Source organism: Gossypium arboreum, chromosome 7, assembly GCF_025698485.1.
Source record: "Gossypium arboreum isolate Shixiya-1 chromosome 7, ASM2569848v2, whole genome shotgun sequence".
In the NCBI taxonomy this organism is placed as follows: domain Eukaryota; kingdom Viridiplantae; phylum Streptophyta; class Magnoliopsida; order Malvales; family Malvaceae; genus Gossypium; species Gossypium arboreum.
In genome coordinates, this window is record NC_069076.1 from 78,649,944 (window position 1) to 78,668,598 (window position 18,655).

The 18,655-nt window shown below is 30.9% G+C and overlaps 2 protein-coding genes across 2 annotated transcripts; both read left to right on the forward strand.

Annotated features, from left to right (window-relative positions):
• The first annotated feature begins 2,899 nt into the window (after positions 1 to 2,899).
• LOC108458937 (putative invertase inhibitor) lies at positions 2,900 to 3,522 on the forward strand. Its single transcript, XM_017758326.2, has one exon. It carries the CDS (start codon positions 2,912 to 2,914, stop codon positions 3,449 to 3,451), a length of 540 nt encoding a protein of 179 aa, XP_017613815.2. The 5' UTR covers positions 2,900 to 2,911; the 3' UTR covers positions 3,452 to 3,522.
• A 2,162-nt stretch (positions 3,523 to 5,684) lies between these two features.
• LOC108458936 (putative invertase inhibitor) lies at positions 5,685 to 6,221 on the forward strand. Its single transcript, XM_017758325.1, has one exon. The coding sequence runs from the start codon at positions 5,685 to 5,687 to the stop codon at positions 6,219 to 6,221; it is 537 nt and encodes a 178-aa protein (XP_017613814.1).
• Positions 6,222 to 18,655: the final 12,434 nt, after the last annotated feature.

Sequence of the window (18,655 nt, forward strand, 5' to 3'; positions counted from 1 at the left end):
ATCGTTTGAGCCATTGGTTGATGTGCTAAATTCGGGTTTTCGTTAACCTTAGCGTCGTTAGGCACTTCTTCTGGGAAATCGACTTTTACTTTTTCGCTTTCAAATGTTTGAGTAGGGTTTTCATTAACCCTAAACTCTACTTCGTAGTCGATTCTGATTTTTTCGCGGTGGATTTCTTTGTGTACCAACCACCGCTGACTGCTTTTTCCTTAGCTTTGTTTTTTTGCGATTAACTCTCGTAGTCTTTTCAATCTCCAAATCAAACGCAAAAGTACCTGGAGCAGATCTGGTCATAAGAAACAAAGAACAAGATTAGTACATTGCCAGTCCCCGGCAACGACGCCAAAATTTGATGCGGTCGTTGAGAGCACCAAAAATATCCTATTTCCTACAAAATAATGAAAAAGAATAGTAAAGAGGAAGTAGGGTCGAATCCTCAGGGATCGGATTGCATTGCACAAATGCTTGTTTCTCGAAATCCTAGGCAGAATCGTGTCCAAGAAAACCTGCGTTTTTAAAAAAATAGAAAGAATAGAATTAAAAGTTTTAATCTGAAAAAAAAAATAGAATTGAAAGTTGAATTAAAATTGCAAAAATAAATTGCGTAAATTAAAATGGAAAATAAAAATAAACAGAGTTTGGGAAAAGAGAGAGTTTCTTATGTGGTGAGATTCCAGCCTTTGGTTGTCTCGATTCGCCTTGGGTCCAATCCTTGGCTTTTAAGTGATCATTCTCAAGCAGAGTAAGCCAGTTATAGTGGAAGAGGATGCCTACGACCACCAACTCCAAGAATTTAGACTTAAGATTTGGCGGAACTTGACTCTAGCCAATAATCGCTTTTGTGGGACTATCTCCTGCTAGATCATCACCTCCCAATGGCAAATACGACGCCATTTTGTCTCTTAGACTTGTCAGCCTCTGACGTAGAAAGCCAACGAACAGACTGTGCAACCTTCCCAAAACGTACAAAGCGGCCATTCCTTGCACAAGTTGGAAAGATCACCTATTAAGGGACATGAACGGAAGTGTCATCCCCGGAATGTGGAGAAGCGATGAATACCCTGTTGAGAAGGCTAGGCGCAAATTCTAAGCCTCATTAACCTTTTTGGAGAATTTTGAAAACCTTTGGATAGATTAGATTTAATGGTTCATGATTTTTGGGGAAAAACAGAAAAATAATAGAAAGGAAATTTTTATTGAAAGAAAATATGGGAAGAACAAAAAGGCTAGATTTATGGGGGAGAGAGTGTTTACAGCAAAAGATAGACAAAATTTGTGTCACTTCATCCCCTATTTATAGTACTAAGAAATCTAGCCTATTCCTAATTAAATTCTAAAAGATAAATACAAATAAATAAAGATAATTAAAGATAAATAAAAATAAATCCTAAATTTAAATCTAAATAATTATCCTCAATAATTATCCTAATATAATAAAACATTAAATAGAGACTTGTGCTATAAAATATCTTCTTTTTCACTTTTGCCCTTATGTCTTCCATACTTGCATTTTTGGCACCACCTTTTCCCTATGTTGCATGTTGGCCCACTTTATCTCCAAATTCACGCTTTTCATCTTTAAATTTACTTTTGCCTTCAATTTAGCCCCTAAAAGATAAAAGACCATAAAATAACCCAAATTAGTAGGATCATACTCAAAATAAACATGCAATTAGCACATAAAATATGTCGTTCTAGAGTATTATCACAAACTTTAAGATAAAATCCTCTCAAAAAGTAATACAAATAAACAAACAATAATTAATCCTTACAAGAATTGATTGTTTGTCAATTTAGCACAAATGAAATAATAAAACACTTGAGCTAAATAAACAACAATGAAAGCTAACAAGTATATACAAGAAAAGTATGAAAACTTTAAGTACAAAGATTGATTGATTGAAATTTTTGCTTTGATAATCTTTCTTCTTGTTGTAGACCCTTTGGAGGATGGTATTTATACTCTTTAGGGTGTATTTAGCATTAATTCTAAGAAGCACTTTTCCGACAAAAATATTCCTAAACAAATTATTTTTTTAGAGAAAAATATATTTTTTCTAAGCCAAAATGCGGTCAAAAAACACCTTTTTCAAAAGCTGAAAATTTTAGCTTTTCTCCAAAAGTGATTTTTCCCTAAAAACACCTTTGAGAAGCAATGTTAAACTAAGCTTTAATTAATTTCCAGCCGTTATAGTTATTGGAATATTGAATAGAGTTATTGGGAAGAAAGTATAAGTGCATTGATGTCACCTGCAACAACATATATCAATATTTTTTCTACTAGTATCAGTACTAATAGTATTTAATGTCTAATTTAGTGACCGTTCGAGTCATTAATATCGCTACCAAATAAAAGGCATCGATATCGTGTCGATACTTGGTAAATCCTTTGAAAATTAGAATGCCAATTGTGTATCAATACTAAAAAATGTATGGATAAAAAGTATATCACTATCTATACTTGAAGAAATTTATCAATCTCCAACAAAAAGTATCGATACCGTATCAATACTTGATAAATACTCTGAAAAATAGAATGTCATTTTCGTATCGATACTGAAAAATGTATTGAAAAAAATTGAATAGTTTTCTCCCGAATTTAAATCACTGCAAAATCATATGGAATTTAATATAATATGGGACTGCAATCAAAGATTTTTATTCACAAAATTATAAAATTTCAACTATGAGCAAAAACCAAATCCTAACATAATAAAATTTCAAAAATTAACGTCGTTTCTTCAGCATTACTTCTTTCTGAAAATAAGATAAATGATTGGTTACCAAATAAAAATGATTTAGTGCCCCCCATTTAAGATGGATTGACGAGAATCAAGGATAAATGAATTCCCACATTCCCTTATAAATTCTTCATTTCAAGCCCTCTCTTTCTCATTCCAATTTTCCAAATATGAAGAATTCCCACATTTCTTGTCTTCTTTTCTTTTACCTTTTGCTGGTCTCAGCAACCTCTGATCTTATCCAAAAATCTTGCTATGAAGCTTCAAAGGGTAATCCTGCTAATATTAAGTTGGACTTTTGTGTATCAGCTTTTGAAGGGAATCCCAAAGCCAAAGCAGCCTATGGAGTTGCAGATTTGGTTTTAGTCTCCATTGAGACCGCCATAGCTAATGCCACGGCCATCGGCTCCAAAATATCCAAGCTTTTGGATGACAAACGCTTCGGAATTTTTGCAAGGAACTGCTTGAAAGATTGCTCAGAGCTTTACTCTCTTGCAGGGTCTAGTTTAGAAACAGGTTTGGATGCTTTTCAGGCTGTAGATTATGGAACTGCTAATGCAGAAATAAGTGCTGCCTTGGATGCACCAGTGACTTGTGAAGACCAGTTCAAGGAGAAGAAAGGGTTGGTGTCCCCATTGACAAAGGAAAACAACAATTTCCATCAGCTAACTGCAATCCCTCTTGCATTCATGAAAATGGTCCAGCAATGATGATAACACTTGCTTGTTTATGTATTTACTGTCACTTCAATAATATTTTATCAACATTTTGCTAGTGATAAGGAGAGCTACCACACTACAATGCCATTAACAAAACACTGAAAAATAACACTAGAAAACAGAGTAAATCTCCCAACAATCCCCATTACAGATCACCAAAAACAGCCTTCAAAAGTTTTGTTCAGTTTTTTGCTTCAATCTAGTTTTATGAAATGAGCTTCTAATATTAAATATGTCAAATTTATTATTATATAGATTCAAAAATATTAGGATGGTAATAAATTTAATCTCTAATGTTTTTTTTCTTTAGTATTTACTTATTTTTTATTAATTTGGCTCTTGACTTTTAAATTTAGTTGAGTAGTTATTTTTGGATGGAAATTGATTGAATTGTTGAATATTTATCTAATGTGATATTTTGTTTAGTAGTTCACCTGTATTTTATTATTGATGTGAATAATTTTTTAAAAATTTTAATTTTTTTATAAAGTTTACCTGGATTTCTAGGTTAGTCGCCAACTCAAAAGTCTTTAAAATTTTAATGGTTTAATCCACGTTTCTATTCTGTCACTTGCAACAATTTATTTTTATTTTACTATAATTTAGACTTCACACTGGACCAAACCAATTGATTTGGAATCTATATGTAATAATTAGTTGCATTACTGCCCAAATATATAACATTTTAAATGCCTTTATTTTCTTTTGGATCTTTTTTTTTATGTTTTATCTTAACTTTTTAGAGTTATTTTGCAAGTGACGTGAAAGAGGAAAGATGATACTCTTTTTCTTATTTTAACATCTCACATGGGTTAGTCGAATGGGTTATAAAGGGCTAAAAATGAATTTTTATTTTTTTAATTTTTAGATTTGGGACTAAATTGATAGATTTTGTAAATATTCAAGGCCAAATTTATTGATTTTTTATAATTAGAACTAAAATGACAAATTTTGTAGACGTTAATGATTAAATTTGTTGAAATTTTTATATTTAAGATTAAATTAATAAAATATGTAAACATTAGAGGGCTAATTTTGTTACTAGACCAATATAAAAAGCCCATGTTAGCTCAAAATAATTAAAATATTTAATTTTGAATAGTTTAGTGACTAAATCGAAAACATTAATAGTTGGGTGACCAAAATAGAACAAAAGGCATAGTTGGGTAACATTTTTATAATTTACCTTTTTTTATTAGATTTCCACGTGTCCTTGTTTTATGGTGGCAAATGGCATCATTCTAAAAACGCCAACAAAGCCTATTTAGTGTGTGTGTGTGTATATATATGTATTAGATTAGAATTAGAATAGTTATATGAGTTATGATACATATGATTTTTAAATAATTTTTATTTTATATTAAAATATTTATATTCTTCTTGAAAGTTAATTAATATTATAATTAATTTCTGTGTAATATAGGATTATAATTAATGTTTTATATAAATGTATATTTGTGTATTGCAGTAATTTAAAAATTAAAATAATTTATAAATATACACATACGAGGAGAATAATTTATAAAATTAAAATAATTTAATAAACCGTCCAACGCGTCCGTGCATCGTCTCATATATTATTAATTAATAATAAGATAACATATTTTTAATTGTGTAAAAATATTTTAAGGTTTAAAATAAATATTATTTATAATTGTTAAACATTAATAAAGAAATAAAATCTGAAATTCCAAACCTAAAATTTAAAAGAAAAAATAAAATAAGTATAATCAATATTTAATTAATAATATTTATTTTGAAATCCTTCAATATTTTTTAAATTTTACAGTATCATTTTATTATTAAACTTAAAATACATCAAATATGACTTCATATATATGATATTTATTCGTGACATAAATTCAAACAATAAATCCAAAATTCCAGACACATTTATCATCGTAAATTTTAATTTATAATATTATATAATTGATAGAAATACACATAAATTGGTTTCCATATTAAGTATTTTGTAAATAAAAATTAGATTAGAACAAAATGATTTACTGCCCCATTTAAGGGTTTCACTATCACAAAAGAACTGGAATTATGGTAAGCCTTAAAAGATGAATCCACAAGAATTAAGGATTTTCCTCATAAATGAATTCCCATTCCTATCATTCTCAACAACACCACATCCATTTCATTTCCTTATAAATATTTCATTTCAAGCCCTAGCTTTCTCATTCTATTTCTCTGAAAACCAACATATTAAACTCCAAATATGAAGAATTTTCTCATTTCTTCTCTTGTTTTCTTCTACCTTATGCTTGTGTCAGTGAGGTCCGATGTTATCCAAGAAACTTGCGATAAAGCTGCAAGGGGTGATCCTGCTACTATAAGGTTGGACTTTTGTTTGTCAGCTTTTGAAGGGAATCCCAAAGCCAAATCAGCCACCAGTGTTGCGGATTTAGTTGAAATCTCCATTGAGACATCCATAGCTAATGCGACCAGCATGGGCTCCTTAATAACTAGCCTTTTGGATAAAAAAAGCATTGGAATATTTGCTAGGAATTGCTTGGAAGATTGCTCTGAGCTTTACTCTCTTGCAGTGTCTAATTTACGAAGAGGTGGGAAGGCTTTTGAGGGTAAGGATTTCGGAAGTGCTAATATAGAAATAACTGCTGCCATGGATGCACCAATCACTTGTGAAGACGGGTTCAAGGAGAAAGGGTTGGTGTCGTCATTGACAAAGGAAAACAAGAATTTTTTTCAGCTAACTGCTATCCCTCTTGTATTCATGAAAATGGTCCAGAAATGATGATAACACTTGTATCTTTATGTATTTATTGTCACTTCAATAATATTATATTTTTTCCTCATTAAAGTCTGGACTTTCTTGAAGATAATAAAGTGCTAGCTCACAATTCAAATTTATTAACAAATCACCAATATAATTAATGTAGAATAAATCACTGTAATAATAAAATATAAAATTTAAATATTGAAGAGAAATTTAGTAGAAAAAAAAGTAAAAAATACAAAGAAAGTGCATTAAAAGAGAAGAAAGAATCATAGCACTACACCAAAACAGACTTTTAGCGGCGTTTGAAACGAAAACGCCGAAAAAAATCGAATAGATCGAGCTTTAGGCGGCGTTTTACCAAAACACCGCTAAAAGGTTAAGCAAAACGCCGCCGTTTTACATGAGCTTCATTGGCAGTAGCGGCGTTTTTGGGAAAAAGCCGCTAAAATGTTAAGCAAAACGACGTCGTTTTTTATGAGCTTCAATGACATTAGCCGCGCTGCCCTAAAAACACCGCAATAGCTCGCACTTTAGCGGCATTTTTGTAAAAAACGCCGCTATAGGTCTCCCCATTAGCAGCGTTTTCCAAAAACGCTGCTAATAGGTTAATCAAAACGACGTCGTTTTAAATTAGCTTCAATGGCATTAACAGCGCTTTACTAAAAACTCCGCAATACATCAATCTTTAACATTTTAAAAACGCCGCTAAAACATTAAGCAGATCCACGTCGTTTTGTTTGAACTTCAATGGCATTAGCGGCGTTTCTCGAAAAACGCCGCTAGAGTTTATGGGGCAGACACATTTTCTTTCTTTAAACAAAGTAAAAGACAACAAAATCATTACATTTTTGAGTTCTTTATTACTTAATATTAGGTGTTTATGGGTGCTAAATATAATATTTGTTTAAATATAATATCATATATTTTATATTTGTTTGAATTTATTTTAGTAGGGTTTAAAATATAGGTTTAACATTTTGTTAAAGCCCACTAATACTTGCAAATGATTAACCTAAGTCTATTTTAAGTCCAATCATATTATATCTTAAATTTTTGTAATAATTATGTCATTTTAATTTAATATTTTTATTTATTTAATTTTTATATAGTTATCTTAATATTATTTTAATATTTATATTAGACTACTATTATACATTTAGTATAAATTTATTTTTTATAAATTATAAAATTACATAGTATATATATAAAATATTATGAAGTTGAAAACGGATTAGACTAAACTCAAGTATTAAATGTTTCAGTCTAACTTATTTTTTTAATGAATTTAAAATTTTCTATTTAAACTGATTTTTAAATTTAATATTTTTATAGGTTTAGGGGTTATGGGTTTAAGGGTTATGATTTAGGGTTGATGATTTATGTTCTATGATTTAGGGCTTGAGGTTTATAATTTAGAAGGTTAGGGGTTTAGGGTTTAAGGGTTAATAGTTAGTGGTTAGTGGTTAGGATTAAAGGATGTATATGGGTTTAAGGTTTATGGGTTAGGTGTTAGGGGTTTATATGGGTTAAGAGGATAGAGGATAGGGGTTTAGTGTTTTAAATTTTATTATTTGGGGTTTAGTGTTTAGGGTTTAAGATCTTAGTGTTTAGCGATATTAAGGTTTAAGGGTTATTTGGATAGGGGTTAGGAGTTTAGGGGTTAAGGGTCAATAGTTTATGAATTATGTTTTGTTGTTTAGGGTTTAAGGGATAGAAGTTGGGGTTAAGGGTTATGGTTTATGATTTATACTTTAGGGGTTAATTAGGGTTTAGGGTCTAGTATTTATGGTTTAGGGTTTGGGGTTTATGGTTTATGGTTTATGGTATAGGGTTAGGGTCTTAGCATTGTTCAAGGATTTAGGGGTTATGCTATCAGGGTCTAAGGTTAGGGTTTAAGCTGGTAAGTAATAAGATTTTATTTGTAGCATTTTAAGGTGTTAGTGTTTAGGATTTAGGGTTTAGGGTTTATGGTTATTTTTAGTGTTTAGGAATTTAGGGTTTAGGAGTATACATGTTTAATATTTAAGGGTTATACTAGGTTAGGGACTTTTAGAGTTTTAGGGTTTAGGGTTTAGAGTTTAGAGTTTGTGGATTGGGTTTTGTGGTTTATGATTTGGGGCTTAGGGTTTAGGGTTTAAAATTTGAGGTTTGGGGTTTAGAGTTTGGAGTTTGGAGTTTAGGGTTTAATTTTGGAATTAAAAACTTAAAAAGTTAAAATTTAATATTTTAGTTGCAAAGTTAAATAAAAAAATTTTAAAAAATGATAATCTCAGCAGGAAAATTTGAAATAAAAAAGCATAGAAAAATATATGTTAAAAATGAAAAAAAATATTAAAATTGTGCATTAGTGGCGTTTTTGAAAAAACGCCACAAAAATGAGCTATAGTGGCATTTGTAATAAAAAACGCCACTAAAAGTTGACCTATACCGGCGTTTTAAATAAAAACGCCGCAAATATTTGAGTTTTAATAGGTTAAACGGCGTCAGTTTTTTTTTTCATACTCTTTATCCCCAAGCTAAGCCCCGATACTTAGCATTTTTTCCCAAAACAATGTTTCCCCTATACCCTCAATTTCCCCAAATCAAACCCTAAGTTGCTTTCCTCCATATTTCACCGATTCAAGGCCTGAGCTTGGTGTTTCTTCTCAATCAATCTTCCTTTCTTTTTTTAACTCTCTTTCTCTCTCAAATCCTCAATTCCACTTCACTCTCCAGATCTCCCCAGGTATTATTCAAACCTTTCTTATGTTTTTTTTTCTATTATTCTTTAAATTTATCATCTTTTCAGTTTGCACTTTTTTCTCGTTGTATTTCATCTTAAAATTTGAAATTGTTGTAGAAATTCATTATCAATAATATGTCAAAATTTATGACTATTTTAACACAGACCAATCTGATGAGCCTTCATTGTTTATTCCCAAAAAGGGAATAATGAACTTTTAAAATTGTTTCTCCTTATAATGATCTTTTAAAATTGGAAATAGTATTTGACTTAATCTGCTAAAATAATGAACTTTTAAAATTGTTTCTCCTTATAAGTACATTACAACCACTTCCTCCTCAACCTTTGCATGATCATTTTGCAAGTTGTCATTCTAATGTCATGCTTGGCTTCTGCTTAGGTGGAAAAGACAACATTGTGAAACTTTGGGATGCTAAGACAGGAGAGAGCTTTGCTCGCTGTGAGTAAATATATTGGTGAAACTCATAGAAATGCTAACGATTTTAATTATTTTGAGAAATAATGCAAGTCTTTTGCAGTCATGACCATAAAAATACAGTACTTTGTGTCAGTTGGAACCAGAATGGGAATTGGGTGTTGACTGCTGCAAAGGATCAAACCATTAAGGTCACTATCCTTTTTCACCCTGCATTATTTAATTGATGGGAGTCTATATATATATATGGATTATTAAGTTGGTGTGTGACAATGCTAATTATCAGAGGCATTCAAACGTTTGAAACATTCAATCTATAGACCTTGATGGGGTTAAACTCGAAGTTATAATCATTACGGCTGATAATACTATAAATGAACAAGACTTTTTACCCAAGAAAAGTTATTATTTTATTGTATATTAATTTTTTTTTCATATTGAAATTCTTTTTATGATGTTCATCTATGAACATGGTCATCCGTTTTAATATATATAATACATGTGCAAGGTTCATTATGGTCATCCCTTTGTTGCCTTCCCTAAAGACATTATAGTCCCCTCTTTCTTTATTAGACCCTAGGGACTTGTTTTTAGTTGTGTTTGGAAACTTGGGTCGAATTCAGGCTTCATTTTAACACAAGTCTTTTGTCATTGCATCACTAACTCAATTGATAATTGGTCTATTTTAATTGACATAATTCGATAATATTAGGATAACACCTCCTTTGGCTTTGCTCCTCCCAAACAACATCATGGTCCCTCTTTCTCTTTTATACATTACTTAAAATTAATTAGATTATTTAATAATTAAAAATATTTATTCTACCTTCTATTCTTAAATTTTAAACATTTCAGTCAACTTTTCTTATCTACTTATCATATTCGCACTTTTCTATTATAAAAAAATTCTATTAGATTGTTTTTATTTTAGATTATCATAAAAATTGATTCATTGAAAGTATTAATATTAATATTCAATGAATTTAATTTTTCAACAATTTATCAAATAAAGCCTTAGTCACTTGAAAATCCAACAAATACAATCAATCCGTTTATTTGTTTATTAAAATTTTGGATGCTATAACTAATTAAGACTTAACTCGATTGGTATGAGCATTATTGTCAATACTAGAATACGTGGATTCAAGTGCATTAAAGCTCATTTTCCTCCCATCTATGTCAAACTTTAACATGATAGGCTAAAACCTCAATTAGCTTAAAATTTTACTTGTCTATATTAATTATAATGCTAAGTGTTTGATTGAGTTATAATATCCCTTTTATAAAGTAATAAAATATTATTTCGAGTGTATTTTATTTTATTTTTATTTTTATTTTTATATAAAATTTAAAAATGGATTTAAACCTAAAATAATATGATTTTAAACATTTTATCTTTACTATTTTAACTAAAATTTTATTAGTTTTACATTAATATTTTATAGATATATTTATTACATAATTTGTTTTTCATGTGATGAATCTAATTTAACATAGTTTAATGTTCAACCAAATCACTAGTTATTCCCACTATGGCTAGTGATGTAGTTAATTGTAGTACATGAGAAATATAGGCCGGCCGGCCTCTTAATCTCCCTATATTTCCTATTCATTATATTTGCTTGAACTGAAATATATTTGGTGCTACTCTTATTATCTTACATCTTTTGTAGGTACTATCGAGTACCTAAATTAATATTTAGTGCAACTAAATACACCACAGCCATTAACATCTGTTCTAGGTACATGTTTTGTTGCTAAATTACTTAACTTATTTCTATGCATTTTTGCTTTAACTTACTTAAGAAATACAACTTTTTTTACTCCAGCCTCTGTTTGCTGGTGAGAGTGGAGTAGACCAGGTTGTTGAAAAACTAATTTGTCAGGTGAAAGGGGAACCAAACATATCTTAGATCAGTTCTAGGTACTATCGAGCACGTGTTTCATTGCATACTTTTTTTGCTTATTTATATGCATTTTCACTTTCAATTACTTAACAAATACTATTTTTCTGACTCCAGCCTCTGTTTCCTGGTGAGAGTGGAGTAGACCAGCTTGTTGAAATTATTAAGGTACGTTTTAGTTCAAAATTTGCATAAATAATAGTTTCATCATGATGATTTTGAAAAAAATCATTTTACGTAGATATATGATTTGGTATGAAGTAATGATAAGTATGGTTTATAATTAGCTCATCTTGCTAAGATTGTTAATTGGTATGATGTGCATTTGTGGTTGTTATAATTCGACTCAAGTGAATTAAGTATGGTTGTTGGATGTGTTTTGGGTATGGTTTATTATTGAATTACATTTTGACTGTAATTTGTTTATTTATTAGTTTGGGAAATGGCGTTGATGAGTCGTTTTATTTGGTTGATGATAGATAAATGAATACATATGTACTTATGTCATGAATTTTGGTGATTTGGGATGTAAAGGTCAAATTGTTATATATATATATATATATATATATATATATGTTATTGTATGTTCGGCTATGATATTTGACTATTTATGTTTGGTTTATTTATGGCAAGAATGAATATGTTTTAATCATTATATTGAAGTCATATTAAATGACCGAATATATATAAATTGATTTACTTGTGTATATGAAATTTCAGCATGATTTATAGCATATGAAATTGACATGTTTTGATTTGGCTAAATGACATGAAAAATGATTAATGTTAGTCAAATGAGCAATGTATGAATTGGTTATGTTGCAAGTGAAATTTGGTTATTTAGATATGCTTGTATGTGTTTGTACAATTTTGCTTACTTAACCATGAGGTATAGTTCAACTTACAGTAATATGCGCATGTGGGATATCCTTTATGGGATAGAAAAACAAGCACACCCTTTATTTCATAACATTAATCAAATGTATGAATTGCAGCCTTTTAAATGTATGAATTGCAGCCGTTTAAATAAACTTGAACCAGACCTGATTCTTGTAGCTTATTTATTATTTGAAGTATGAATAAGTATGAACAAGTTTTTATATTTGGTTCAACTTAATTATTATTTGATTCAACTTAAGTATGAATAAGTATGAATTAATTTTATTACCATGTAGCTTGCTTATCCATTAAAATTACAACAATAGCTGACCTTCTCTCCAACTTTATTTTAAATATTTTAAAGATTCAAAGTATATAGGCTGGAAACCTGACGGGTTGCCTTATATCGAGCTATAAGATATAATGGATCCTCCCTAGGTGTAACAACGCCACGTATGATGAATCTTAAAAAATTCAAAAAGACTTGAAAAAAGTTCTATCGAGCTCATTTATTATTGAATATTTATTACCATGTAGCTTGCTTGTCCATTAAAATTACAACAATAGCTGACCTTCTCTCCAACCTTATTTTAAATATTTTAAAGATTCAAAGTATATAGGTTGAAAACTGACGGGTTGCCTTATATCGAAATGAAGATATAATGGATCCTCCTAGGTGTAACAACGCCACGTATGATGAATCTTAAAAATTCAAAAAGACTTGAAAAAAGTTCTATCGAGCTCATTTACTATTGAATATTTATTACCATGGAGCTTGCTTGTCCATTAAAATTACAACAATAGCTGACCTTTTCTCCAACCTTATTTTAAATATTTTAAAGATTCAAAGTATATAGGCTAGAAACCTGACGGGTTGCCTTATATCGAGCTGTAAGATATAATGGATCCTCCCTAGGTGTAACAACGCCACGTATGATGAATCTTAAAAAATTCAAAAAGACTTGAAAAAAGTTCTATCGAGCTTATTTACTATTGAATATTTATTACCAAGTAGCTTGCTTGTCCATTAAAATTACAACAATAGCTGACCTTCTCTCCAACCTTATTTTAAATATTTTAAAGATTCAAAGTATATAGGCTGGAAACTTGACGAGTTGCCTTATATCGAGCTGTAAGATATAATGGATCCTCCCTAGGTGTAACAACGCCACGTATGATGAATCTTAAAAAATTCAAAAAGACTTGGAAAAAGTTCTATCGATCTCATTTACTATTGAATATTTATATAACCTTAATTTATTTCCAATTTACTTATAAAAATTAAACTACGATTCTTTTTTGATATTATTATATTCAAATTACTATTTTTTATATTAATAATGTTTGATTTTAATATTTAATATTTTTAGATGTCTTTAAAAGTTATAACTAATTTTTATCAAAATAGTATTAATATTGATCATTACTTAAATAAATTACATAACTTACATAATTTACATAACTCACATAACGTATATAACAACTTACATAACTTAACTAATACATGTAGTTTAATCTAATAATTTCCTTAAAAGCATATAGTTTAAAGTTCAAATTTCATAACTTACATAATCTACATAACTTACATAAAACATAAAAATATATCATATCAAGACTTACATAATAAACAACTTACCCGTGTAACTTATTGCCAACTTTAGACTTCAACAACTACGAAATGGATAGGACTTAGATGAATTTCTCAAGGGCAAGCAACGAGTATCAAAATGGAGTGCAATCTTTTTTAGATTTTGCATTTCACAATTCAAGCCAAGAGAATATGATTCTTTGCCCGTGTAAGAAGTGTGGCAATATTTATTGGTATTATCGTGAAGTTGTCTACGAACATCTAATTGTTGATGGCTTCATTCGGGGGTATAAAAAATAGATTTTCCATGGAGAGTGTACACCTAGTGGAGCCTCTTCGACGATTAATCCGGTTATCCTTATAGTGGTTACCGTCAAGATGTTAGAGAAGATGACATGGAAGGTATGATGCGGATGCATTTAATATGCGGAGTGAAGGTTTCAATTATTTCCACCAAACTATGTTGCATCCGATGATTATAATATTGGTGGGAATACTTTTATGGAAATGAGAAGAAGTGTACCGGATGAACAACCGAATGAAGAAGCGGCGAAGTTCTACACGTTACTTGGTGAAATGAATGAAGAACTTTATGAGGATAAAATTTTTCGAAAATGTCATTCAGATTCGCTTTTCCACTTAAAATGTTTGGGAGGGTAGACCGAAACTCTTTGACAATGTTGTTAGAGCTTTTGAGAGAAATGTTCCGCTTGCAAAAATCCTCAATCATGTAAAGATATGAAGAAAGTGATAAAAGATTTGGGCTTTGGGTACAACAAAATTCATAGTTGCCCAAATAATTGCATGTTGTATTGGGGTGATCGGAGAAATCAACAGTCTTGTCATGTTTGCGATAAATCTCGTTGGATGAATAGAGATGCAGAAGATGTTAATGAGGATGAATATGGGCCACAGTCAATAAGGAAGCCGAACAAGATTTTGCGATATTTCCCGCTAATCCCAAGGCTTCAAAGGCTATTCATGTCGTCAAAGACAGCCGAGTTTATGACGTGGCATCATGATCAACGAAAAGATGATGGATTATTAAGGCATCCTGCAGATTCTTTAGCATGGAAATCATTTGACAATAAATTTCCAAGCTTTGCAAGTGATCCTTGGAGTGTAAGGCTCGGGTTAGCATCTGACGGATTTAATCCTTTTAAAATCATGAGCACCTCGTACAGTACTTGGCCTGTGGTCATTGTTCCTTATAATTTGCCTCCATAGCTCTGCATGAAGCAATCTTCTTTGATATTATCTATGATTATCCTCGGAGAGAAAGCCCCAGAAATGATATTGACATATATCTGCAGCCACTTATTGAAGAGTTAAAACAATTATGGGCGGGTGTTAAGAAGTATGATGTATTGAGAAAGGAGAACTTTTACCTACGTCTTTTTTTTTGTGGACAATTAATGATTTCCAAGATATGCGAATTTGTCTGGTTGGAGTACCAGATGACGTTATGCTTGTCCTTATTTTGCTGCTCAAACGTGTTCACAGTGGTTATATAATGGGAAGAAGTTCTGCTATATGGGGCATCGTCGGTGGTTAGATGAAAATCATAGCTATAGATTTCAGAGGGCTTTATTTGACGGTACTAAAGAGTTGAAAAAAGTTCCTGAGCAGACCATTAGATCTGAAATCTTATTCATGTTAAAAGCTATGGATTTCAGTTACGGGAACATGAATCAACCATCTAACAGGCAAACAAATAGACGATCGAGGGATGAATCTGATGATGAATCTGACGAGGAGGATGACCCTAATGAGGTGGACTTGTGGAAGAAAAGAAGTATTTTTTTTGAGTTGCCTTATTGGGAGCATCAAATATTACGCCACAATCTTGATGTGATGCATATTGAGAAGAATGTCTACGAGAACATCATCCAGACAATTTTGAACATCGATAGTAAATCAAAAGATAATCTTCAGAGTCGACTTGATTTAGTTCACATGGGAATTAGGCATGATCTTCATCCCCAAGTACTTCTTAATGGAAAATATTGGTTGCCGCCTACAATTTTTGCAATGTCAAAGGAAGAGAAAGAAATGTTCTGCACGGTGTTGAAGGATATAAAGGTTCCGGATGCGTATGCATCAAATATATCTTGATGTGTAAGTCTTAAAGATTGAAGACTATATTTATTAAAATCACATGACTATCATATCTTAATGCAAGATCTACTTCCAGTTGCTTTACGGTGCTGTATGTCAAAGAAGGTAACGTCCTGTATAATTGAACTGTCCAATATAATGAAAGCAATTTGTGGCAAATTTCTAAATGTTGAAGAACTTGAAAAAGTATAAGATCGAGCCACTTTGACATTATGCAATTTGGAGAAGATCTTTCCACCTTCCTTCTTCACTATTATGGTGAACCTTATCATTCATCTCCTTCGTGAAGCAATAATTGGTGGGCCGATTTTCTATCGTTGGATGTATCCAATTGAAAGGTGCTAATTTATTTTAAAGGCATTCACCTTTATACCTATAGTTACCAGTTTTGATAATGTTGTATATGGTGTTTAGGTTCCTAAGCAAACTGAAGTCTTATTGCCGTGGCAGAGTAGTGTATGACATTCTGTTCTAGATATTTAGAAGATGTTGAAACAAGATTGAATAGACCAAGTAGAAATGCCGGACTTAATGATCCTATCTTGGCCGAAACTTATTTATTTCAAAGTTATGGAGAACCAATCGGCAAAGTTGAAATTGCAGAATTAGATGACCGATCTTGGATACAAGCACATAGATATGTTCTTTTCCACCACAATGCACTTGAACAATTACGCAAGTAAGTTCTAGAATATGATAAATATTCATCTTTTTTTGATTTGTTTATTTTTTAACAAATTAAACATGTTTTTAACATAGTGAGTACAAACAAGTCTTAAGATCTCGTTCACGCTCACGAAGATTACAACATCACGAGATTAATAGGTTATTCACAGAACTTTTCGTGAATGCTTAAGCCAAACGGTATGCAACTCAACATTTTATTGACAAATAATAATGTTTTCTCATAACATTTACAATTACTCAAAACTTTTGATTCAATAGGTTTGGAGTGGGAATGTCGTCAATGACGAAGTTAAATGGCTTTCCCAAGGTCCGAATCGAGTAGTAAAAAGATATAGTGGCTTCATCATTAATGGATTCAGATTTTATACCAAATATCGCGAGGGATTGAGGAGAACTCAAAATTGTAGAGTAGTTGTTAATTCTTTAATTACAAGTTACGCTAGTGCTGTGGGCGAATCGTCGAGGGAAATGTGGAGTATTACGGACTTCTAACCGACATTATTGAGTTGGATTACTATGGAAAATGGAAAGTTTTCTTATTTCGATGTGATTGGGCTGATGCTAATATCGCTCATGGAATTAAAAATGATCATTTGGTTTTACAATGGTGAATTTCTCTCGATTAATTCACACTGGAGAACATTTGATAGACGAGCCATATGTATTTTCTTCTCAAGTTAAACAAGTTTTTTACTCGAAAGATCCAATTGATGAGGGTTGGTACGTTGTACTCTGAAACACCCCTAGAGACTTATTTGACATGGGGAATGGAAGTAGAGATGACATCGTTGAAAGATCAGAAACTTTGCCTTTTCCAGAACAAAACTTAAATGAAAATATCCCTAGTACTAGTACACAATTTCAATGGGTTCGTCGGGATGTGGACGAAGATATTTATGATTTATGATGTAGTAAGATTTTATGATTTTTATTTATATGTAATGTTATAATTTTAACATTGGTCATGTTATATAATTTAACTATTTTATATTTACTATTATTGTTATTTCCTACTAAAATTTTAACTATTTTATGTGTTGCGGGAAAAATGCCTAGAAGAAGATTAAGAGATCTTAGTATTGTACGAATACTACAAATTCGGAAGAAGTAAGTCTTGAACAATGAAGCAGCTTGTTGGATCTTCAAGCGGTAGGAGACACTTGACGAGTCTGTGGAATTTCAAAGTAATGTTAAGTTTATTTTACAAATTGTATTAAATTTTATTCTTGATTTATTTTAAATTTCAATATAGTAATAATATATTATTTTTCAGCTGAAAATGGTGGGACGCGCAGAGGTCGAGGACGTACGCTCCTAATAGATTTATATAACTTAAATTCTGTTGAGCGTGTCAAAGTAACTAGAAACAGCCATGGTCAGCCTGTTGGACAAGAAGCTCGACTTTTAGCAGGCTATTTGGGCATTATAGCATAAAATGCCAATATGTTGCCCATCAACTACGAATCATGGCATAACATGCCTGATAGCAATAAAAATCAAGCTCTCTCTAATATTAAGGTAACAAAACGTTAATGTAATTTATAATACTTTGGTTTAAGTTTCATTTATATTTAATTCCTAAACTTGTGTTTTTTAGGAGAGGTTTGCTTTAGAGGTCTCTGATGCCTATATCAAGAAGGCATTGGGTAAAAAATGGAGAGACCATAAAAGCAGTTTGAAAAAATAATATTTTAAAAAACCCATAAGCCTCGAAGAAAAATTGCAAAATGTCCCACCGGGAATGTTGAGGTACCAATGGGAAGATGCGGTTCGATTTTGGAATTCGAAGAAAGGAGAGGTATTATGTACTTGCAAACTCTTATAAATTTTTCGGTTTATAGTATTTACTATATACGTAATAATAATTTCATTGGTACCTCAACATTACGCACAGGAAAAAAGATGGAACTCCGATGACATCTGAGGCTACAGAAATTACAGTATATTTACTTAATAAAATTTGATTCATTATAAATATTTATAATATTTAATTATAATTTTTAATTAAATGCTTTTATTAGTTTAATTTAAATAATGTTATGTTGTATTCCTTTTTATTGTATATTTCGTTTCTAACTCTTTGACTGATTTATTAGGAGAAACTAAAAGATAATA

Excerpts from the sequence above, each read along its gene's own strand:
- LOC108458936 (XM_017758325.1), top strand. The coding sequence starts at position 5,685 with ATGAAGAATTTTCTCATTTCTTCTCTTGTTTTCTTCTACCTTATGCTT.
- LOC108458937 (XM_017758326.2), top strand. The coding sequence starts at position 2,912 with ATGAAGAATTCCCACATTTCTTGTCTTCTTTTCTTTTACCTTTTGCTG.